Source organism: Vanellus vanellus (assembly GCF_965231255.1).
Source record: "Vanellus vanellus genome assembly, chromosome: 13".
In the NCBI taxonomy this organism is placed as follows: Eukaryota; Metazoa; Chordata; class Aves; order Charadriiformes; family Charadriidae; genus Vanellus; species Vanellus vanellus.
In genome coordinates, this window is record NC_138918.1 from 10305694 (window position 1) to 10329124 (window position 23431).

Here is a 23431-nt window from a genome sequence, read left to right on the forward strand (position 1 = left end):
CGGCAGCTGAGGGCAAGGCCAGCCCTGAGATTTTCTAAACTTCCATCAAATATTTAAATAGGTATTTGAGCTCATGTATAATGGATCGCCTGCGAGCTGCATCCCCATCCATTTGTGGTATTTAAGGAAGTCGAATATTAAACACCATTGTATTAGCAAAACCACCGTCTGCCTAATTGAGTTACAAACAGAGAAGGTGCTGACGAATAAACAATGCATAATGCATGGCCCCGTGAGCAGGATGCGGCTGGGACCCTGGTACTGGATGTGGTCTGGGCTGTGCAGGGCGCTGGGGACCAGGAGGGTGCCCCGGTGAGGAGTGGGCACCCCGAATGGCAGAGCTGAGGGTGCGAGGAACATGTGTACCACACAAGGGACATGTGCCAGACTGTGGCATGGCATGGGATGGCATGGCACAGCGTGGGACATCCTGGGCCTCATCCTGCACAGGGATGCTCAGAAACGGAGCCAGGAGCCTGAGAACAACCCCAGCCACATGAGGAACAGAAAGATTATGAAAATGAAAAGTAAATAAATATGGATGTTGAGGACCTAATTCTGATAAGAGGATTTTCAAAATTAGCCATTTGCAAGAGTAGATTAACAGCGCACGGCGCCGGGGGCGGGAAGTGCTCCATTAAGACACGCTGCAAAGCCCGTCCCAGCACAGCTCCGTGCAGCCCCCAGCGCCCATGGAGCTGGTCCCCGCTTTTTAAGGAGATGGATTTGCTGCTGTTGTGGGGCAAATGGGGCGGCTGGAGGGGCCAGGGCACAGCTCGGTGCCACCTTGCACACACGGGTCCTGCAGACGTGATGCCATAGCACTGGGACCTCGCTGGAGAGCAGCAGTGGCCGAAGGCACTGAGGTGCTGGCGCCTGCACCCGGGCACATGGGAGGGTGGGCATGACAGCGGCACACAGCCCATGGTCCCCAGGGTTGTGTGCCTGGCAACCCCAGCCCATCTGCGGTGGCCGCACGAGTGGGGCTGGGATGTGGGGAGTGGGGTGAACAGGGTGCAAAGCCACTGACTCGTGCACCCCATGGGTGTTCCCAGTTGGAGCTGGTGCCGATGCCCCCTCTGGCAGTGCTGTGGGTGCTGGGGTGGGGACATCTCCAGATGCCTCAGGCTGGGCAGGGGCAGGAGGCTGCTGGAGCTTGGAGATGTTTTTCGCATCCTCCGGCTGGGATTTTCTATCCAGGCAGCCAAGCAGAAATCTCATTACAGCCCGGCACAAAGGCAGCGTCCCCGTCCCTGTCCCCGCGCCCGGCTGGGGGCTGGTGCAGGCTGAGGTGGGCACGGCCACAAGCAGTGGGAGGGTGTCCCCGACATGGGCACTGGCAGGGCTGAAAGGGGCCATGTGCTGCCCCCATCCCCCCCTCAGCCCCCCCTTGAGCCCCCACCACAGCCCAGGGCCTGCCAGCCCCCTCCCCAGCCTGACACAGCCCCCCACCCTGTGGCGCAGGTGGGTCAGGTGTGGGTCCAAGGTGGGTGCCAGCTCCCACAGGGCCTCCAGCCCACGTGTGGGGCAGGGGCCATGAGCTCGCAGGCAGGGCAGGGCACAGGCAGCCCAGGCACCCCAGGTGCCCGGTGCTCCCGCAGCAGCAGCAGCAGCAGCAGCAGCAGCGGCAGACAATTAATTAGCAGGGCGGTGGGAGAGCAGCCGGCGGAGCTGTGCGGGATCGATGGGCGCATCGACTGCTCGGGAAACACCAGCCCTCCCAGCCAGAGACGCGGTGCTGGGGCGGGTGGGCAGGAAGCCAGGCAGCCCCCTGGCTGGGTGCTGGCAGGGGGTTGTCTGTGGGGTGCAGCGTCACCAGCCCCTTGCAAGGGAGCCCCAGGGCGCACAGGGACAGGAGGGAAAGGACAGGCACCGGTGGCACTGCCCGCTGTATGCCCTGTGCCCTGGCAGCCACGGGGCTGGTGGCTGCTCCCCCCGAGTCAGGAGAGCAGCTGGTCCCTGTGCCATGCCGGGAGGATGTGGGGGTACCAATGGAGCCCCCCCCTTTCCCAGCTGTTGGGATGCATCTGTGTTGAGGGAGGCTCAGGCTGGTCCCTCCGAGCTGGTGGCATCTGCTGGGGGAACTGAGGGACTGGGCTGCGGGCAGGGGCTACGCCATGCCCACAGTGGAGGCTTCGGGACAGCTTGATCATGATGTGTTGGGGAGGGACAAATGCCCGTGGGCATGTGCCAGGCAGGTAGGGGGCACTCAGGCCATGGCACAGGGCCCCCAGAGCAAAGCCCAAAATGGTGGTGTCAGGAGGGCACAGGGCAAGGTGGTGAGGACAGCACAGCCTGCCACAGCACCGTGCCGCAGCCATGCCTGCAGGACTGCGGCCACGTGTCTCTTGTCCTCATCCCTGTGCCTGTCCCCATCCCACCCGCCTGTTCTCCCCCCCCACCTGCCTCTGCCAAGCGGGAAGTGCAAGCCCGTCCCTGCGGGGAAGCAGAGTGCTCAGCCATGTAGCAGGAGCCTGGCTGCCACTGTCATGCAGATGAGAAGTGACAGCAAGGGACCCTTCTCAGGTACAGGCTCCCTCTGGCAGTGCAGGGCAGGAGATACTGTCCCCCTCTCCTCTGCCTCTGCTGCTGGCACTGGGGACAGCCCTGCAGGCACTTAACCCCTTCCCCTCCATGCAGACTCCTATATGTCAACCCCGCTGTGCAAACCCAGATGTGCAAATCCCACCGTGCAAACCCAGATGTGCACACAACCCCACCCCTCCCCGCCCTGTGCAAACCCAGCATGGGTGGGCAGCACCAGCACCACCATGCCTGCCTGCCCCCCCCACTGCAGGGACAGCAGACAGGGAGCAGGATGGGGCAAGCAGAGCCTGAGGCCAGGAGCAAGACCCATGGGTGCTGCCGCTTTGCTGCACCTCGCTGTGTCCTGTGAAGCAGGAGCCCAAGCATGGAGGGGTCCGTGGGCCTCTCGCCTCCCACTTCTCCCGCACCAGCTGCTGTCTCCGGGGAGGTTGTCATGGGAACGGTGCGCTGTAGGTACCCCTCTCCCTGGATACCCCTCCTCACATGCCATGGTGCTCATGGATGGAGAGTGAGCTCAGCCTGTGCCCTTGGCAGGGCCCAGCAGGGTGAGCAGGGAGGGCACAGGGCACCTCGTGGGGGCAAATCCCCCCAGGGATGCTCAGGACGTCCTGGTGGTACCCAGGACTGGAGGTCCCCTGTGTGCCCACATCCCCCCTTGCCAGGGCCCAGAGCATCCCCGTGGCACCCGGGCAGGTGATGGGGCAGGGAGGTGGGTGCAGGCACCACAGTAACGGTGTGGCACAGCCCCAGTGCCAGCAGCCGTGCTGCCTGCCCACTCCCACGGTGAGCCAGCGCTGCCTGTTCTTCCCCAGCCCACACGCCAGTGAACCAGCAGCTCCTTCCCCACTTCCTTTGGGGGATTTTAACCCTGCAGCTCCCACCGGTCACAGCGGGATGGGTGCCCGCACCCAGCCTGGCACCAGGTGTGTGTCAGGGGCAGGAGGCAGGATCTGTCCTGGCTGTCAGAGCCATCAGAGCCGGTGGCGCAGGGAGAGGCCGGGCTGGCAGCCTGCCGAGCCGAGGTGTGGAACGGCAGTGCCCAGCCCTGGCTCCATGCCAGCTGCCGGCAAGGTGACCCCCAGCAGGCGCCCAGCACCACCAACCTGTGCCACCCACCCAGAGAAGGGGACAGGGGTCCCCATCCCTTGTGCCAGCCCAGTGCTGTGCTGCTGTCCCCATCCCCTGCTTTGCCCCACAGCAACACTGGCCCCACATCCCCAGCCCTGCTGTGCCCTATGGGGTCCCTTACCCTGCACCCCCCATCCCCCACTGGCCCCCACGGCACCGTGACCCTCCTGCCTCACTGCACCCCATGGTTGCTGTGTCCTCCCCAACTCCTCTGGCTCCAGTGCCCCCCGCCCCCACCTGCAGCCCTGCCGCATGTCTGCTGCCATCTGCCTCTCCCTTTTGATTAGTATTAATTTTTAATTATGATTATTGACAGGGCTGCCAGCTTGGCTGCCAGCTGGGACAGCTGCCCGGCATGAGACAGGCTGGGGGCAGTCCTGGCGCTGATGTGCTCACTGGGTGGCTCCTGGCCACCACTGCGCCCACCCAAGGGGTTCCTGAGCACCCCCCAACCTCTCAGCACCCTCTTCTCCCCAGGCAGGGACCCCAGGGCGCAGGAGCTGAGGATGGAGGCCATCGCATACCCAAAGGGTAGGCTCCAGGTGGGCACCACCAACCCCCTGCCCCTGGCCCAGCTGGGCTGCCAGGAGCCCATAAAGCCATAGAGATAAATGGCCCCTATTACTTTTCCAATCAAATGAAATCCCACCATAGCTGCACGCGAACAAGCAATGAACCGCAGCAGCCTCTGCCACCAACCCCCCAGGTAACCTTAGCCTCCCGGCGTGGCAGGGTGCAGGGCACCCGTGAGCACAGCCCCCTTGCTGCACCCAATGTGGGGATGAGGGGACAGGCACATTGTGCCACGGGGAGGGGGCTCAGCCCCAGAGCCAGATGGGGGGCTATGGGGGGAGTGAGACCATGCCAGGCAGAGGAGCAGGTTGAAGGGACAGACAACCCCTGGCCCTCCCCCACTTCATGCTGCCACTGCTGGGGGGGGGGGGGGGGGGGGGGTATTAACGTTGCATTGGATGGGGGTCTCGGCACCCCTCGTGCTTCCACCCCTCCACCAGCTTCAGGCCTGCCAGCCCCACAGCCCGTGCCCCACGCTTGGCTCCTGCCTCTCACCCGGGGAGGGGGGGATGGTGTGTGGGGTGTGGAAGGAGGGACGAGGAGGAGGGGATGCTGGAGCAGCTCTGCCACCCCGCCGCAGGCAGGGCATGCTGCCGGCCCCGCCGTGGCGGAGCTGGCCAAGGCCGGGCGAGCGGCACCATCGCGTGGCCATGGGCCGGCAGTGCAGGCAGCGCGCGCTGCCCGAGCCCCGGACAGGGCAGGCTGCAGCCCCCAGCCCCGGGAGGCAGACCCTGTGCCCGGGTCCCCTCTTTAGGGACCCCCGGGTCCTCCACCCGCAGGCAACCCAGGCTTGGGGGTACCAGCCACCCCCATACTGCTGTCCCCCCTCCCTGCCACCAGCCATGGGGCCAATATGGCTCACAGCACCCCAGCGCCCTACAGGGGTGGGCAGCATGGTCCTGTCCCCCTTGTACCTCCGCAGAGAAGCAGCCCAGGACCAGCATGTGATGCAAGGACACAGGGATATGGCCTGGCACGCTGCGCACCAGGGATGAGTTCCCATGTCCCCTCTCCAGCAGCATCTCTCGGCCCCAGTGCGCCTGGCACAGGGAGCAATGAGGGTGATGAAGCGCAGGCAGGCTGCAGGCAGAGCCCTGGCACAGCCGCCCCAGGGAGGCCACAGGGCTGGTGGCCCTGGAGAAGGGCAGCTGAGGCCAGGGACACAGCTCTGTGCCGCTGTGGCAGCATCCTAGAGCAGGGCAGGGCTCAGCACGCTCCAGCAAACCCTGCAGGGCTGCACTGCGGGCAGCTGAGGGTCCAGGGTGACACGGCCACATCGCCCAAGGCCAGACATGCCTCAAGCAACTGCAACAGCAGAGACGTAGTCAAGACTGTCCTTCTGCAGGACCAGGTCTCTGCAAACCCCAGAAGCAGGCAGGGCAGCACTGAGCCAGCACAGGCACCAAGCAGCAGTAGGGGACAAGTGACCCAGCCTGTCTGTGCCTCCCTGCGAGCCCAGAGCTGAGATGTGCTGCCCTGGACAGGGTGCATCCCTGGGCTTGAGCTGGAGCCACCTGAGTGCTCCTGGAGGGGATGGAGGAAGCTCCTTCTGGAGGAGAGCTGCAGTGAGGCCAGAAGCGTGGGCAGCACTGTCAGGAGGTGAGCAGTCAGCTCCACCTCAAGAACCTGAACAGGCGGGGGGAAGGACAGACCCAACAGTCAAAACCACAAATAAAAGATTAAAGGACAGAGTGCGGGCTGTGCCCCAGCACCGACCCTGCGGGGACACTGGGCAGCCCTTGGCTGAGGAGCTAGTCTTCCTGAGAAGGCAGACCTGTGTCCCACAGGTGTGCAGGGGCTTGGGAGAGATGGGGACCAGCTCCTCAGGCTGAGCTGACCCAGAGAAGCTGGGCTCTGGTACCCCTTCCCACACCCAGGCTTGCAGGGCAGAGAGTTGTGTCTGTGCCTTGGCCAGGGGAGGACAGAGCCCAGACTCCTCCTGGGGACTATCCAGGGTCCCCTAGAGCAGAGAGGCACCCCTGATAGACCCAGGAACTGGTCCCAGGCACTGGGGGAGGCAGGCAGGCACACGCAGTGCCCCAAGCACACAGTGACACCTGTGCCATGCCCGCTCTGTGCTCCCAGCCCCGCTCACCCAGCGGGCAGGTACAGGATATGGCAAGGCATTGTCCCACTTCCAGGAGACCCTCCCACAAGCAAGAGGCCCCCCAGGATGCCAGAGCCCTGGCCCAGCCCTGGACATACAGACCACGCTCAGCTGCAGCCATTCATTGTGGGACAGAACAGGGGGACCCCATGGGCAGTGCTCCACTCCCCCCACAGTCACACCACAAACTTGGTCTTGGTGAGGGAGCCGCTCTTGGTGGCTGTGTCCGCGTGGGCTTGGTACCCAATGGCCACCTTCTGTGACAGACCCAGGTGCTCTTTATAGACACGCCTGGAGGAGGGAAAGGGCTGGATGAACAGGACAGCATTGCTTCTCCCACCAGCTCCCCGCCCAGGGACCACATTCCCCCCAAACCTGGCCCTGCACAGCCCCCCTCCCCCCCCAATGCTGCATTACCCGATGTGGGTGACACCTTCCCGGTTCTCTGCTTCTCGAGTCCAGATGGCAATCTTGTCCCCCTTGGCGCGGATGTTGATGACAGCCCCACACACCTCGTCGCTGTACTCATCAAACATCTCCCCGATGAGGCACAGCAGCTACCGGGAGGAGAAGGGGAGCTCAGGACAGTCCTCTCTGGGGCTTGGCGCTGTAGCAGGGTGAAGCACTGCTGCCAGGACCCTGTGGGCCAGCCTGAGTGGGGCCACACTCACCGTCTCCAGCCAGAAACGATCCAGCTCGGTGTGCCGCTGCTGCTTGGCCAGGGTGATGAGCCAGCGCCCACCACGCTTGTTCTGGTTGTCCTCCCACATGGGCTCGATGCCGTCCTGGGGGAGGGCAAGGGAATGGCCAGGGGCACAAAGCACCCAAGCAGAGCCAGCCTGGGGAGCTGTGAGCACCCAGCCAGGCTTCTCCTCCCACCCCATGGCCAGGGTGGCTCACCAGACCCACTGGCACCTAGTGTGCCCCCATAATGCTGCATGCTGCAGAGGGTTCTGAGGAAGGAATGTAGCAGGGCAGGTGTCCCACCTTGAAGAGGGAGTAGTCACAGCCAGATGTGAGCTTGCTGGCGAGCTGGATGTGGCTGTACAGCCTGTGCCATGTGAAAAAACAGAAGTAGGTGAGAAGAGGTGCCTCAGGGACGCCCAGCACTCTCCTCTGGCCCAGCCCCCCCCATCGGGACCTCTCCAGAGGGGCCACATTGCCCACTCATGGGACACTCACGCCCAGAAGTCCTCCACAGTGCTGAACTTGGTGACTAGGCGCAGGTTTGCCTGCCACATCTTACTCTTGTCATTCTTGAAGAACCACAGTGCCCACCTGGGGAGGGAGAGGAGATGAGGGGGGGGGTCAGCCATGCTGGAGCCCCCACCTAGCCCCAGCACCCCCTCCCAGTGCTGGGGGAGGCTGCCCATGGCAGGGCCCCTCATACCTGTTCTGCAGGGGGTGCTTGCCCAGGCTCTCTGCCAGGAGCAGCTCTTGCTGCTGAGCCGCCCTCCGCCGCCGCCGCCGCTCCTCTTGCCTCTGCTAGGGAATGAGGGATAGCTCTGAGGAGCCCCATGGCCATTCCAGCAGGGAGCCTGTGCCCCCCTTCCCCCCCCCCCAGCCACCCCCACACCACAACGTGGATCCCACAGCTGGGAGCCCTGAAGGGACGGCAGTGCCGCCTATGCTCTGCTGCGAGGCTCAGCCCACAAGGAGAGCACTCACCTGCTCCCCTGTAGCCATCTTGCTCAGCACAGGCTTCCCTCCTGCCGCCCCCGGCTCTTAAGTGCCCACAGCCGGGTGGGATGAGGCAGCCATCCCAGCTGCAGCTGGTGGGGTGGGAGGGCGGTGTGCTGGGAAAGGGGTGACAGGTCTGCCCCTCCTGGGGAGCACAGAGATGGGAGGACCCTCCTCTAGGGCAGGGGGTGAGGGCAGGTGGTGAGGGTAGGATGGGGGGGTAGGATGGGGTAAGGTGGGGCCAGTATGGGGTTGGATCAAGATGGTGTGGTCTGGGGCAGGGCAGGATGGTACTCAGATAGGGCAGGATAGCATCAGGATGGGGGAGTGGGGATGGGATGGGATGGGATGGGATGGGATGGGACGGGATGGGAACAACATGGGATAGGAATGGGATGGGATGGGATGGGATGGGATGGGATGGGATGGGATGAACATGGGATAGGAATGGGATGGGATGAGGAGAGCGTGGGATGGGATGGGATCAGAATTGGATGGGGTGGGGACAGGGTGGGATGGGAATGGGGTGGGATGAGGTGGGAAGAGGACATGATGAGGAGGGGATGGGATCAGGATGGGATGGGGGAAAAGCATAGGGACAGGGTAGAACATGGAAGGGGTGGGACAGAGACAGGATGGGATGGGGACAGTCTGTAGACTGGAGGGGATGGGATTAGGACGAGATGGAATCAGGATCCGGAGGAGATGGGACAGCGAGAAGGTGGGATAGGGATGGAAAACGATAGGGACCAGCACGGCATAGCGTGGGAACAGCGTGGGATGGGATCAGAATGGGACGGGGAGAAGGTGCGACGTGATGGGATGGTCCCGGGGGTGCCGAGCCGTGCGGGGAAGGAGCCCGCGGGCTGGGGCGGCAAAGGGCCGGGGGTGCCGCTCCCGTGCTGGCCCGCGGCGGGGGAAGAGGGGGGGCCGGGGCCGGCTCGGCACGGCTCAGCCCGGCGTGGCGCGGTCCCCCCCGCGCATCACGGCGCATCGCGGCGCAGCGCATCGCGGCGCGGCCCCGGCACAGCCGCACTGAGCCCGCCCCGCCGCAGCCCGGCCCGGCCCGGCTCGGCCCGCCCGTCCCCGCCGCCAGCGAGCCAGGTCGGGCAGGCGGCGGGGCCGACGGGGGCAGGGGGGGACGGGGACCGGGACGGCGACGGGCGGGCGACGGGGCTGGGGGGGATGCGCGGGGCGGGCGGGAGCGGGGCCGGGGCGGGGTGAAGTCGTGCGGCCTCTCCCCGCAGAGCCGCCATGGAGGTGTTCATGAAGGGCTTATCCAAGGCCAAGGAGGGGGTGGTCGCCGCCGCCGAGAAGACCAAGCAGGGGGTGGCCGAGGCCGCCGAGAAGACCAAGGAAGGGGTCCTCTATGTCGGTAAGGGCCGTCTCGGCCTGTCGCCCCCCCCCCCCCCCCCGGCTAATCCCCGCATGCCCCTGCCGGCCCCCTCTGCCTGCCCTTGCCTGCTTCTGCCTTTGCCCTTGCGTCCTCCTGCCCGTCCTCCCGCCGTCCCCACCTGTCCCCTGCCCCTCTCCTCCCCCCCGCCCCTGTCCCTGTCCCTGTCCCTGTCCCTGTCCCTGTCCCTGCCCCTGCCCCTTCCCCTTCCCCGCCACGACCACCCTGCCGGCGGGGTGCCCTGGGGCAGAGGGCCGGTGCCCGCCGTGCAGGGGCAGGGTCGGGGTCGGGGCTGGTACCCAGGCTGAGGGTATGGAACCCCCGGGGAACAGACACTCTGCGGCTCCCGGCGGTCTTGAGCCCGGGCCCCCCCCGCGGCTCCTCGCCGAGGATGCTCTGGGGCAGGAGCGCAAAGGGACCGTGATGGAGGTGGTGACCCCTGTGCTTGGGGAGGGAGCTGAGGCCGCCCTTGCCTGCAGCAGGAGGGAGGGTGCAGGGCTGGGGCTCAGTCCCGCTCCAGAGGGCACCAGCTCTGAGGAAGGGCTGAGGCCCCAGAGCTGTTCCCGCAGGCGGTGGTGGGTGCCTGCCTTGGACCCCCACTCTGCCCAGGGCTGCATGCCCTGGGTGGGTGTCTAGCACCTCAAAGAGCATCCCGAGGCACTGTCCTGCAGGAGCTGCCCAGTCCCTGCCTTTCCCTGCATCACAGATACCCCGCTCTCATCCCATGGGGCGTCCTGGCGTCTGCGGGCAGTGTCACTCTGCCTGAAGGGAGCCTGGCAGGGTCAGCATGGCTGGCAGCACCCAGCCCAGGGCTGCTCCAGCTGTGTGGCTTCCCATGCCATGTTGGTACCAGCTCTGGGTTATGGATCCCGGCTCCCGTGGGAGGCTTTGCTCAGTGGCACAGCTGGTGTTCACCCTGCCTGGCTGTGCCCCAGCATGGTGCTGGGCACGGGGGTCTCTGCCCTGCCTGCACGTGACGGTGGCCCTGTGCTGCCCCAGCCCAGGCTCCTGCAGGGACCAAGGGAACCTTGCAGGGAGCCAGGTGGGTGCTAACCCCCCCACACCTGCCAGTGTAGCCAGGCTGGGGTGCGGGCAGGATGCTTCCCCATCTCACAGAGTCCTGCCAGGGTCCTGGTCACAGCGCATGGCAGAGCCCAGCCACCGGCCACTCTAACTCCATCTCTGTCTCTCTCTTTCTACCCCCAGGGAGTAAAACCCAAGGTGTGGTGCAAGGCGTCACCTCAGGTATGGTCCCCTCTGGCTTCCCACCGTGGTACCCTTCTGGCCCCAAGAGTGCGGCTGCACTAACGAGATCAGAGGCTAATTGAGGGGCTGATGTCACCCAGCTAAAGCCTCTTATATAACCGGGCCAGCAAGGAAGGATTTGCAGTGGCTGCTCACACTCCCTGCCCAGCTGCGGAACAGTGTCCCGGCCCCCACCCTTCCCCAGCGCCCAGACAGGGAGGTGGGGAGGGCCTGATCCTGCCCAGTGGCTCCCCCTCAGCCCCCCCGGGTGGTATGGAGCATGGAACCACAGCTGGCCTGGCACGGGGGGGGGCACTAATGGGCACCACCGGCTCTTGCAGTGGCTGAGAAAGCGAAGGAGCAGGCGTCCCAGCTGGGCGAAGCGGCTTTCTCGGGTGCTGGCAACATCGCGGCGGCCACAGGACTGGTGAAGAAGGAGGAGTTCCCTGCGGACCTGAAGGTGAGACCCCAAGGCACTGCCATGCCCACAGGGATGCTGGCATGTCCCCAGGCTTGGTGAGGAGCTCCCTGACCCCGAGGGTCCCCAGCTGCTCAGCCTGTGCCCAGGGCGGGCAAGCGTTGCTGCCCCGAGCATGCTGGCTGCATGTGCAGCTGCTGTGGACGTGTGCGTGCACGGGCTCTGGCATGGCGGCCGGCGGCACGGGCCAGCGGCGCATCGCTCCAGCGGCTGCGAGGTGACCTGACAGCTGCGGGAGCGGAGGGACGGGGAGGGGCAGTGGGTTCGCATCTCGCCGCCCCCATGAGCCGTTGGCTTCCAGCTTAGCCCAAAATAGCATCAGCTGAAGAAATGAGGCCACCGCCGCCACCACTGCTTCACGGGGGGATCGGCTGCCCCCCTTTCCCTCCTGCCAGCTGCTCTGCCAGCCCCGGGGAGGGGTTACCCAGCACCGCCAGGGATGCGGATGCTGCTGCAGCCCCACAGGGCCCACATGGTGTCACCACCCATCACCTGCCCGGGGCTGGGGCTGGGAGCAGTGCAGGGACCTGCACACACAGGCCCTGCTCCCATGGACTCCTGCCTGTTACCTCCCAGCATGGTGGGCTAGTGTGTGCCTGGGGTGCCCTTGCCAGCCACCCTCACCGGGACCCCCCACGCAGAGCCCTCAGCATCCCAGGTGCATTGCTGGTCTCTGCTATGTCACCCCAGTCTGGCAGGGAGGGTGGGTGCTGTGGGGGGGGCTTGTGTGTGTGGGACTGACCCCCTGCTTCACTCCCAGCCAGAGGAGGTGGCCCAGGAGGCTGTTGAGGAGCCGCTGGTTGAGCCGCTGCTGGAGCCAGAGGGGGAGAACTACGAGGAGCCCCCGCAGGTGAGGGGTCGGGGTGACAGGGGGGCACAGGGCACTGCGGAGGGCACAGAGGGTGCCAGTGCTCAGTGCGCCAGTGGCCATTGCTGTCTGGAGCAAAGCCCAGAGCCTGCCTGCTCCCAGGTGCCCTGTGCACGCAGACCTGCAGCCTTGCGGGCAGGCTGGCCTGGGGGGACACGGCTCCATGCCATGTTTGAGCTCTCTCACCGGCTCTTTCTTTCCCCACCCCACAGGAGGAATACCAGGAATACGAGCCAGAGGCATAATGGACCCCCATCCTTGCCTCTTCCACCAGCAGCACAACGAACCGCCGGTAGCCCCCTGCTCCTCCCCAGCTGGCCCCGGCCGGTGCCTGTGTGCCGGGGAGGAGCAGGGGGACCCCTGCCCCGTTCGCTCACAAGTTCTTCCTCCAGTTCCGTTCCAAGGGACTGTGTCCGTGTTTCCGTACCATGTCCTGCAGTGAGAAAAACCCGCCATGTCCAAGCCCCCGAGCCCCAGCCCGTGCCCAAGCCATGGGCACTGCCCGCAGGGGCTGGTGTGTGTGCGCGTGTGTGTGTGTGTGTGTAGCCCGGGTTTATCGCTCTGTATCCCTCCCAGTGCCATAAACCCTGGCTGCATCCCGGTGTGTCTGTGTCTGTACAAAGCATGTTTACCTGCTCGCGGGCTGCTGTACATTTTGCTTGCACGCGTGTCCCTGTGGTTCTGCTCTGGTCATTGTGGAACTATTTTTTTTTATATATATATCTCTATCTATGGGTGGACGGGTCTTTTGCCTTTGTGAACCCCTGGCACCCAAGCCTGTTCCCCAGCCTGCTGGGTGGTGATGGTGCCTGCGCCTCCCCCCCCCCCCCCCCCAAGGTCCCGTAGTGCCGACGCTGTGTTGTGACGTGGCATGGATATCCCCTCGCCCCCGTCGCTGGATGTGCAGTACGAGGGCAGCTGCCAGTGACACAGCTGCCCTCGTGTCCGTGAATAAAGCCAACTCTTGTCTGTAGCCCCCTGGTCCTGGTTGTGGGTTCCCTGGGGAGAGGGGTGGCCCTGCACTTTGGCGGCAGGGATAGTTTTGGGAAGAGGAATGAGGCGCTGGGCAGACTAGCTGACTCCTTCTGGCTGGGGAAGTGGGCAGATCTGGGCGCTCGTGAGGACAAGATGCCCTCCTGTCTGCTCACTGCTGCAGGTCACCATGCCCTGGGCCTCCAGCCACACTCTGGCTGAGGCCTGGGGCACAGCCAGTGTCCCCGTGCCACCTGCCTGTGTGCTGGCTGCAGTGCTTGATGTCTGCAGGTGAATGCAGGGGGCCTTTGGGGCCGAGTACCCCGAGCCAGGACAAGGCTAGACACAGTCCTGTGCGCGAGCCCTGGTTCCCCCCCAGGAGATGTTGGCTGTGCTAGCAGAGGGTTCAGGTGTTGGGCACAGGCTTCCTCCAGTCCCCCCTGCAGCAGATTGTGCTGCTGTTTGTAAGGTACCTCCTAGAGACGCACCCTAATCTTGCGCTAGAAGCACAGAGCAAAGGAGATCCTCTCTCCTCTGCTGTCTCCACCTTCCTAAGTGACCTTGCTCGCCTTAGGGGGCCGGGGACATTGCTGTCACCTGCAGCTCGCTCAGCTGCAGTGTGACCACTTCAAGGGCAGGTGACTGCCACACACCACTAGGTGATATCCAACACAGCAGGGGGTCCTGTGCCCACCCCATAGCACAGTCCTTGGACATTCAGCTCCCCCAGGGCAGGGCCACCAACCCAGCCTGAGTCCCCAGCCATCCTCCAGCCCCTTGACTGCAGCACAGGATGGGGTGAGAGGCTGGGCTGAGTCTCCCCGCCATGAATATCAGATTAAATCCCCCACCCGTGCTGGCTCGCCAGCTTTGCCGGCAAAGAGTGAAGCTGCAGCAGTCAGCACGGCCACACAACAGGTTTGCTGATGCCTGCAAATCTTCGCCCTGGCTCTGCTTCCCATGTCTGCGCCAGTTGCAGCAGTGCTTGCAGGGCCCACCACGCGTTATTAAATGGACCAAGACGGCTGTATCTGGGGCCGTCCCCTCCCCTACAGCTAATTGCATTTTTTCCTTCCCTTGTCTAGTTCTGCCAGCCGTGGGTAAGCCAGCATCAGCATGGCTTCCTCCAGTCCCAGGAGGCTGTAAAGGGGCTGGGGCAGAGGGAGTGTGGGGGAAGACAGCCCCCTGCCCAGGAGAGCTGAGAACCAGGCAGCAGGGAGAGAACATGCTCAAACCAACCATTTATAGAGATCAGGGTGCCCCTCCGCAGCATATGGTGTCCCAGGCACCTCCTGTGCAGCAGGACTGTGACCCTCATCATGCAGCTGGCAGTGACGCTCAGGGAAGCCCTGCCGAGTGCTGTGTCAGTAGGTGAAGCCGGCCTCATTGTACACGGTGAACACCTTCTCCAGAGCGCACAGGTAGGCAGCAGTTCTCTGGTCCAGACCCAGGTTGTACCTTGCAGCCATGGTCATAATTTGCTAGAGACAGAGAAGAGCTGTGAGGCCAGTGAGTGCTGAGAGGATCTGGGGGTGAGGGGTGGGCAGAGGACCCGGAGAGGAGGATGCAGGCAGCACCATGTGTGCAAGCACCAGGCCAGGCCCTGGGACCACCCAAAGGGGAGGAGGTCACCTCCACACCAAATGACTAAGTGGGCTGTTCTGCAAGACCTGGAGTCATCTATGGGCAAGTCTGGAGATGGTCTCCAACTGCTGCCCCATAGCACTTCCCTGTGGACAGGCCCTGTGCCCACAGGTGGGCTCCATGCACACCACATGCTGCTGAGCACGGCATACTTCCATGAGGGGTGGCATGAGACCCCCCACCCAGCAGTGCTGGCACCACTTGGCCCCCACTGGCTCATCTAAGCAACCCTGGAAATGGGGAATACTGGTTCGGTGGACGGGCAGAGGGACAGGGACCCAACAACAACAGGGAACACTGCTGAGCATGAGGCTTTAACCAAAGTGTGGACACAGCCACCACTGAGAAGATGAACCCAGGCCTCGTGCTGACCCACTGGGAGTGGTGATGGGGTGCTGTGGGTCAGCACCCCTCAAATAAGCACAGAGACTGTGACAGCAGGGTTGGGCAAGGCCAGGAGCCCATGGAGGTACCTTGGCTGACTGCTCCATGGTGTAGGCCAGTCCTGAATACACAATGTCCTTCTCTGAGGCACCCTGAGGGGGAGAACAAGGGAATCCTTTGTGGGAGAGGCTAGAGGTTGCCCCTCCCCAAACCCATTTATAAAACACAGCCCCTCTGCTCAGTGCAAGGCCACCACAGGTGGTCTAAGTTTGGCTTGCCACCTCTGTAGCTGGCTCCAGCACATGGCTTGGCTCCCAAGGGACTCCCTGCAGCACACAGCAGCACCCTCAGATGGTAGGGCTGTACCACCACACACAGCATCTCCACTCCATCCCCTCCGCTAGTGGGATGATAGCATGTGGGGGGTCCTGTGTGCCGCAAGCTCAGCTTTCAGTACTGGGATGGCAGACAGGAGTGTCTGGGAATGTGAAACAAGTAAGCCAGGACAACTCTCCATGGTTGTAGATGCTTACAGTCACACGGGCCTGGAACTCTGGGGATGGGATGATGGGGATCTCCCCTCTGGCCTTGCCAAACCACTGCTCCAGGCTGTGCTGCACTGACTGCAGGAGATGGTAGCTGGATTCCCACTCGTACTTGAAGCTGAGGCGGCCGTAGCTAACGTGATTCAGGTTCTTCAGCCACTCGAAGAAGGACACGGTCACACCACCAGCATTCACATACACATCCTGCCAAGGGCAGTAGATGCTTCGGATTTGCTGCTTAGGGTGACCCCAAGACCCATGGCGCATCTGGGGATGTCTCCTCCTCTGTCTTGAGTCCCTCCCCTTGAGGTCTGCCTTCAGAGAAGTCTGAGGTTACTGGGTTGGCTGAATCCTAGAGCCATGGTGGCTCTGCATTGCCTCTGAGCAGAGACATCAGCTGCCCTGAAGGGGTGTGATGTGGCACAGTTTGCTGTTGGCCCATCAGCAGCTGCTGGCCAGGAGCCCTGTGGCCTGTCGCTGCTGTGGCCAAGAAGCAGGAGGTTTCAGAGGGGAAACCAGCATCTGAGGGGTGCTCAGAAGCTGGGGGCAAGGCAGGGGACAGGCTGATTGAGACAGCACCATCAACATTGCCTGATCCCAGAGCCTGGCAGAGCCCAGCTGGATCCACATTGGTGCAGCTGACAACACAGGACGGCCCTAATAGCCACAAGCCCACCATCTCCCTGTGTGCGTGGGGATGGACATACCGGGATGACCAGGATGTTTCTTTGCAGGAATATCTCATGTGCTGCTGGTGTAGTGGGGCCGTTGGCAGCTTCTGCAATGATCTGAGAGCGCAAGCAGAGCAGAGGTTAGATAGGCGGAAGAAATGAAAGAAGAAACCACCGACAGGCTGCTTTCCCTGCCGCTGGATCCCTCCCCACCAGGCCACTTCTGGTGTCAGGCATCTGGGCAGTCGCCTCCCCACTGAAGATGTTCAGGATGAGCAAAAGCTCAGATGTTTCGCATGGAATGATTAAAGGCTCAGGCTACAAAAGAGCTCAGCTGTGAGTCCCAGGTCCCAACACACCCAGTCCCTTGGGTCCCTATAGCTCACAGTGAAGGGAGGAAGCCAGTATTCATAGCAGCTCCCTACTTTGTTCACTCTTATCTGCTGCCTATGATTTCCAGTGTCAACACTGTGACACCCAGTACCTTCAAGGATATAATCTCCTCTGCCCTGGGGGGAGGATCTGATACAGCAGTGAAGACTGAGGATGCCAGAAGGGCTAGACAAGGTCACTCCAACAATCCTTGCTCCCTGCCAGTAAAGGGAAGAGCTCAGGCTTTCCTCTTTCCCTGAATTATGTGACCTGCCACCTCTGCCTCAGGCTCTGTCCCTCTGGCACAGTGGGTGAGTTGTCAGTGCAGTGATTTGACACCACCCTGGGGTGCTGACTGCCAAAAGTGAAGGTTTGGCTGGGTTGCTGTCACTCGCACTGATGTACAGCCTGTTGGGAGTGTGCAGTGTGAGTGGTCTGTACCTTTGCTTGCACCCGGGGTGCATTCTCCCTCGTGAGCTGCTTCTCAATAGCTGCAGGGATGAGGATGTCACAGGGCACCTCCAGGATGCTGCCGTCATAGGGCTCTGCTTTTGGGAAGCCAACTATGGTGCCATGGCCCTGGAATGAGCAGGAGAGCCCTGCTAGGCCCAGCCTGGCAGCACGGAGCACTGCCCTCAGAACTGGACTCTGCAGAAGGGCATCCCCCTTCTCTGTGGGCATTTCAGAGACAGGCAGTGACCACCACCTCTTAAGAACAGGGGCTGGGTTGGCTGGGCTCAACTCACCTGCTCATAGTCTTCTAGTTCCTTGGGGTCGATCCCTCTGGGATTGTAAATGGCTCCATCTGTCTCCCCAACGCAGATGCAGCGGGCTCCGTACTCGTGGAGGTACTTCATGGTGTGCAGCCCCACTTTGCCAAAGCCCTATAGCAACACAGGGCAGAGATGGGCTGGGGAGAGGGAAGTCATGGGGACAAACACTGAAAACTGACCCACTGCTCTGGTAACAGCCCCCTTTCAGGAGCCTGAGCTGAGAAGCATAAATAGGAACCCCTGATCTAGCAGTTCCTGGTGAATGTTTTGGCTGGGTGGAGACTAGGACCTGGCAGGACAGAGATGTCCTTGGCTAGTTAGAGGGTTGTGAAAAACAGAGCCTGTGGGATAAAGGCTTCTAGCCTGTCTTTATCACCTCCAGAGCTCCTGGATGTTATGTTCCAAGCACAGCATGCCATTCAGTTTCTAAGAGCTGGTCTCAATAGAAAACATATCCAGTGAGAACCACAGCCCCTTGGCGGGCACCACGCAGCATCTAGGCACAATCTGAGCAATCCTCTTGCACCTCTCACTGAGGATGTGCGGTTGGCTGGCATGGCACAGGGCAGGGCCATGGTGATAGCTCAGCTCTTATGGGAATAGATGATTCTGCACTGTCTGCCCCAAAGTGCTTGCCAGCTTGGTACAGCTCCTAAAAGCAACACTGGTGCCTGAGACTGCAAAAACATCCCCCAAACACAGCAAAATTACACACGCAGTAGCCAAGGACTTCATCTTTCTCATTCTCTGCCATATCAGCGAAGCAGAAGGATGTGCGAAAAGGAAAGGGCTGAGTAAAGGCAGGGCCATTCCTGAGGGCACTGCGAGCAGTAGCTCCAGCCTATGTTCAAAGCCTCTTCCCCGCGGCAGGGAGCTGCATCGGGGAGCGAGCGCTGGGAGGAAAGCACAGAGTGCTGGCTGCAGGCAAGACTTCAGCTGTGTGGTTTCCGGTTTATTTCTCTTTTGCAGAGTGCAGTGGCCTCCGCAGGAAACTGGTAGCTGCGGGCAAAGCGGGCAGTGGATTGGGGCAGCAGTGCCTGGGTGAGAGCAGGAGCTCCTGGAGCTACAGCAGGGGGAAGCACCTCACCGCAGTTGTGAGCAGGCCCTGGGCTGCAGGGAAGGGAAGGTCCTTCCCGGGAGGAGAGGGAAAAAGGCAGGGCTGGCACTCTCAGGGTCCCACCAAGCTCCCAGGCCGCTGGGCAAGGGAGACCAGCGTGGACCGGACCCACAGAACACCCAGAAGAGATGGGGGTTGCACACACAAGCAGGACCTTCACCATGGGTAACATCATGGCTCACTGTGGGTGGTTTAGAGGTGACAGAAACGTGACACTGTCACTGGGGTCGAGGATCTCCACCCAGTCTGGCAGAGCCCCTTGTGTTCTGCCACCTCTCTGCTCTGCCTGCTGCACAGACGAGGGTCAGTCACAGCTTCCATTTTATGAGCGATTTCAGACAGGATGGCTACAGAGAAACCCTGGGAATGCCAGTGCAGTGTGAGCAGTGCGGTATCCCTGGACTTCTGTATGCAGCAGGTCTGAAAAACTGCTCAAAGGAGTGCCAGCTGCCACAGCATGAGGAGAGATTGGGGAAAGTACATCCAGGCAGTACTGAGACTGAAAGGTGTTCTGGAAAGGAGGGGGAGAAAGATCCTGACAAATTGTCCTTCAAAACTCTATCTGGGCGGAGCACTCACCTGCAGCACAAAGGTTTTGCCAGGCAAGCCAGGGCTTAGGCCGATACAGTCCATGTAGTCTGTGTTGGTGATGTAGTTCTCAATGCCATACAGGACCCCCCGCCCGGTGGCGGAGTGTCGCCCGTGGATGCCTCCCTGGCTGATGGGCTTTCCAGTCACACATGCCTGGGCATTGATGTCCTGCGAGGCCGGGATGAGGAGAGCAAAGGTTATGGCCTCAGCTGGTGCAGGTCCTCTAGAGAGGACTTTCCTCAAATCTCAGCTTCCCTCACCCTTCTCTAAGCCTCAGATAAACCTAAAGCAATTCACTGGCAAGGGTCCAGTGCCCAGAGGCACAAACCCTCGTAGTGCTTATGGCATCCTGGGCTCCAAACCAGCACTGTCGGAGCTTACCCGGTACCCCAGAGTGTGGGTGTAGGTGTCAGCTATCCAGGACATCTCCCGCTCCCCAGTACTGACATCAGGGGCCAGCACGTCAATCCCAGGCCCTGTGGAGGTAGAAAAATCTGTCAAATCCTGTCTTTGCAATTTGAGCTTTGCTCCAACCAATGGCATGTGCACAGCCAGGTGATTTCCACAGGCTGATCATGTCCTTGGGCACACTAAGGAGTTCCCTGACCAGAGTGTGGTGCTGCCCATGGCCCAGGGTCTCCCCAGCTTCCCTCAGGCGTGAATGTCTTTGGCTTTCACAGGGTCTTTGCCCAATACTTTCAAATAAAGAGGGAATGTAAAGGTCTTTGTGCTGTGATTAGCACTCATGGAGCTCTCTATCACATGCTGAGGCAGGAGAAACCTTCACTCCTCCCTGCGAATGTGCAGACCAATGGGATGGAGGGTAATGCCAAGACCCCTGCCCAGCAGTATCTGGGAGGCAGCCTGGGCCAGCCCTGCTGTGCTCAGCACAAGAGGCTCCCTCCACTCCAAATTCACAATGCAGGCAGAGCAAAGCAGTGAGCAGACAGCAGAACACCAGGGCAGTGAGCGCTGCTGACAGGCAGTGTGTGAGCCGCTGCTGCCCGCTCCCTTGCCTGCAAGTCACACACTGCTTACAGAACTGGGACAAAACCACTCTCACCTATAAACCCCTTCTTGGCCATCTCTACAGTAAAATGCCTCGTTATTTTCTCCAGCTCATGTTCCTGTGCAAGAACAACAAAACATAGTTGTTACTACAGGCCCCAATAAAATTGACAGAGCCGCAGTACAGCATCTGGCCGCTGCAGCTGGGGACCCTGGATCAAAAGAAAAGGGATGTGTGAACTCCTGGTCCCTTTGCTCGCTGCCCTTCCAACCCCTCACTGATTTGCACCTTCCCCCAGCACAGCAGGCAGGGTCCCTACTCCAGACTCCTTCAGCATGTGCCTGGCCAGATGCACTCACCCATAAACCAGAGATCACCACCCCTCCCCCTGCCCCAAGCTGCTTTTCACAGTCTCTGGGTGGGTGTTACTCACTATAAACATCTCCCCCTGCTTGTCAGAGTGCATCGCTGTGATACGCATGGAGAGGGAGGGCTGTGCAAATGGAGCGTGAATTATAGGCCGTCAGCGGAGGAAAGAGAGGAGTGAACTCACCGAGTATTTCCTTGGATCGATCCTCACACCTGTCATGGCACCACCAAAAGGAACATCTGCAAAAGACCAGGTAAGGCAGACAGATGTTCCCTGCCAGGTCACCTGCTCCCCAGGAGGAAGAGGTGACCATGGCAATCATAAACTCGTTGGTGAATCCTGGCAAGTGGTCAGCGCTTCCCCACACCACACTTGGCTCCCCCTAATGCCACGCGGCCCCTGTGGAGCAGAGGCGAAGGCAGGACAGGATATGGCCCCTGAGCCTGCCACAAACGCCACCAGCCAGAGCTGAATCCATGACAACCCAGGCACAGATACTGCATCCAAGAACCACGATGCCTGACGCTCCCTGATTAACACGAACATCCCAGACTGCCAGTAGCATATTCTGCAGCCGCTGCAAGCCTTGCCCTCGCACATCCATGCCCAGAGGAACATCCTGCACTTCTGGAGCACTTCTGATTTCCAAAGCATCTAACAAGCTTCTGACTCACAGTATCACAGCCCCATCCCATGCCCAAGTCACCATGTGCTTTATATTCCCCTTGTACTTACCCACTACAGCGCATTTGTATGTCATTAATGCAGCCAGGGCTTTTACTTCATCAACACCGATTGAGCTGCTGAAACGAACCCCTGGGAAAGGAAAGAGAAGAGATGAAGAGTCCCTGCCTTTTTACCACAAATGGCACAGAAGCATTGTAGGAAAGGCTTTGACTCTTCTGAAACAGCAGCATCTAATCGCAATAGGTGATCTGCAGTGGTTCAGCTAGACCTGTTCCTCTAGATCACCACAGAATGGAAAGCAGTTTCCTATCAGCCAGCCATCCCACAGACGCAGGTCTTTGCTGTGGCGAGCACCTCAAACAGTGCAGCTGCAGCACGGTGAAAGCCTCAGGCTAAGGGAGAAGGGGACAGGAGGCGGGGAGCCCCCCTCTCAGGCTCAGAACAACTGTCGCTGCTTTGAAGTTTAGGATGAGGAGTCAAACGCACACAGGGGTGGCCACCAGCCACACTGCTGTGTTTTGGCGCGAGCTGGAGCAGCCGGGCTGCAGCTGAGGTTGGCAAAGCTGCCTCCCCCAGGTGCCTCCTGTCCTTCTGTGGGATGTGCCCAAGGAGACTGTCCTCCTGGGCACCTCTGTACGCATCCTGACCACCACTGTGCTAATGCAGATGCCTCCCACTCTGGTTCCCCATGCCAGGCAGTGGTGAGCCCAGCAGATCCCCATGCATGGGGCTGGGTAAGGATGGAGATGTGTGTGGTGGGGCCGCTGCTTCCTGCCTCACCCCCTTTGCAGGGCAGGCGGTGCTGGCTGTGCTGGGCCCGCCAGCCTCGCACCATCTCCCAGGCGCCGCTGTCCCTGCGCAGGGGGAAAGCCACCTCCAGGACATAGCTGCAGCGACGGATGGTCTCCAGGAGCCCGCGCACCCAGGGCAGCCTGCCCCACTGGGCCCCCACCCCTGCTGCTGCCTCCGCCTCCACTGTGGCAGCTGCTCGCCCATAGAAGGCCTCCACCATGGCCAACAGCCCGGGAGCATCAGGGCTGCCCCTCGCCAGGCCAGCCATGCCCTGGCACTGCCTTGGCACCACCACAGGGCTGCCACAGCCCAGCTGTCTCCTCACTGCACCCAACATGTCTGCCCCCACCCTGACGGCTGGGGTGGATGAGGGCACACCCTTCAGCAAACTGCTCTCTGATTGGCTGATCCCTGCCATGATTGGCCTTGAGGGGGCGCTGTGGAGAGTGGAATGAACAGGGTGGGTACTACAAGGCTCTTCTGATTGGCTGATTCGCTGACCAATGGGAGGTGGGGAGATGGAGGTGGGGTCTGCACGGGGAGAAGCTGTCCAGGGCGGGGCCTATGGGGGCGGGGCAACACAAGGGGCGGGGCCTATGGGGCAGGGGCAGATGGGTGTATGGAGGAGCTGGCCGTGGGTCAGGAAGGCCGTGTGGTGCTCACCCGACTCCTGGGGCCTGCACAGCCCCATACCGCCATCCCAGCAGTGGGTGCTGTGCCTCCCTGTGCCCCTGTCCCTGCCCGTGTCCCCCAGCTGGCCCTGGGGCTGTGTCCCTGCCTGCACCCAGAAGCATCCAGGGCAATGTGCTCAGCCACCAGGCTGCGGTGTCCCAGCCACGGTGCCCTCCCACCCCACAGGGCTAGGGCAGGTCAATCCCACACATAGGCTGTGCTTTGTGGCACCCAGGACAGGAGGTGCTGGCAGGGATCAGGTCCCCCCCCAGCACCTCCATGCTGAGGCGGCTGGGAAGGCAGCACTATTTTTAGGGTGCTTGGTGCTTTTGGATCTCCTGGTGATGTCCTTGTCATCCCAAGGCACTCGCAGCTCTGGGCACCCAGCAAGTACTCCTGCAAAAGCATGGCCCAGCCTGGGAGGGGAGCCCGGGGGGCAGCATGGGATGCGTGGCTGCAGTTGATGATGGGAGCCTGGTGCCCCTGGGCATCCTCTGCAGCTCCCATTTGCCAGCACCCCATCAGCTCTGGAGCCCAGCCTCCCTGCCAGCAGACAATGTGGGCAGCCACGCGTGAAGGCAGCACGATGGCAAGCAGCCGTAGGAGACCCATTGCCTCCCAGTCAGGCAGCCCCGGAGGCAGCACTTTCCCTGGGCAGACCCTTTCAGCTGCCTCCCACCGCTCCCCAGCACAAATGGGCATCGGTGAGCCGGACAACGTGGAGCCAAGCCTGGGCCAAGCCGTGTGCCAGGCGCATGTGCCTGCCTGCACCGGCAGCATGCTGGCGGCTGTGGGGGAGCCCAGCGCGTTCAC

General features: G+C 61.9%; 3 protein-coding genes across 6 annotated transcripts; 1 reads left to right on the forward strand and 2 right to left on the reverse strand.

Annotated features, from left to right (window-relative positions):
* Positions 1-6531: 6531 nt before the first annotated feature.
* On the reverse strand, positions 6532-8041 carry EIF4E1B (eukaryotic translation initiation factor 4E family member 1B; the record flags this gene model as incomplete). 2 transcript variants are annotated; one of them, XM_082489942.1, is made up of 7 exons in its annotated part: positions 6532-6646; positions 6773-6912; positions 7027-7140; positions 7343-7406; positions 7538-7633; positions 7746-7837; positions 8024-8041. In XM_082489942.1, 7 exons carry the CDS (start codon positions 8039-8041, stop codon positions 6532-6534), a joined length of 639 nt encoding a protein of 212 aa, XP_082346068.1. The 2 variants fall into 2 exon arrangements, with proteins under 2 accessions (XP_082346068.1, XP_082346067.1); XM_082489941.1 differs by having other exon boundaries at positions 7746-7840.
* Positions 8042-9283: 1242 nt separating this feature from the next.
* On the forward strand, positions 9284-12264 carry SNCB (synuclein beta; the record flags this gene model as incomplete). Of its 3 annotated transcripts, XM_082489957.1 has the most annotated exons (5): positions 9284-9410; positions 10635-10673; positions 11015-11133; positions 11912-12001; positions 12232-12264. In XM_082489957.1, the coding sequence occupies 5 exons, from the start codon at positions 9290-9292 to the stop codon at positions 12262-12264; spliced, it is 402 nt and encodes a 133-aa protein (XP_082346083.1). The 3 variants fall into 3 exon arrangements, with proteins under 3 accessions (XP_082346083.1, XP_082346082.1, XP_082346081.1); XM_082489956.1 differs by lacking the exon at positions 11912-12001 and having other exon boundaries at positions 9290-9410; XM_082489955.1 differs by lacking the exon at positions 10635-10673 and having other exon boundaries at positions 9290-9410.
* Positions 12265-14355: 2091 nt separating this feature from the next.
* On the reverse strand, positions 14356-22073 carry LOC309677242 (glutamate dehydrogenase 1, mitochondrial-like; the record flags this gene model as incomplete). Its single annotated transcript, XM_082490010.1, has 12 exons — positions 21935-22073; positions 21203-21283; positions 20651-20706; positions 20152-20215; positions 19470-19564; positions 19077-19256; positions 17354-17491; positions 17049-17186; positions 16272-16352; positions 15553-15768; positions 15109-15171; positions 14356-14472 (listed from the first exon to the last, which is right to left on the reverse strand). The coding sequence occupies exons 1-12, from the start codon at positions 21987-21989 to the stop codon at positions 14356-14358; spliced, it is 1284 nt and encodes a 427-aa protein (XP_082346136.1). The 5' UTR covers positions 21990-22073.
* Between the last annotated feature and the right edge of the window lie 1358 nt (positions 22074-23431).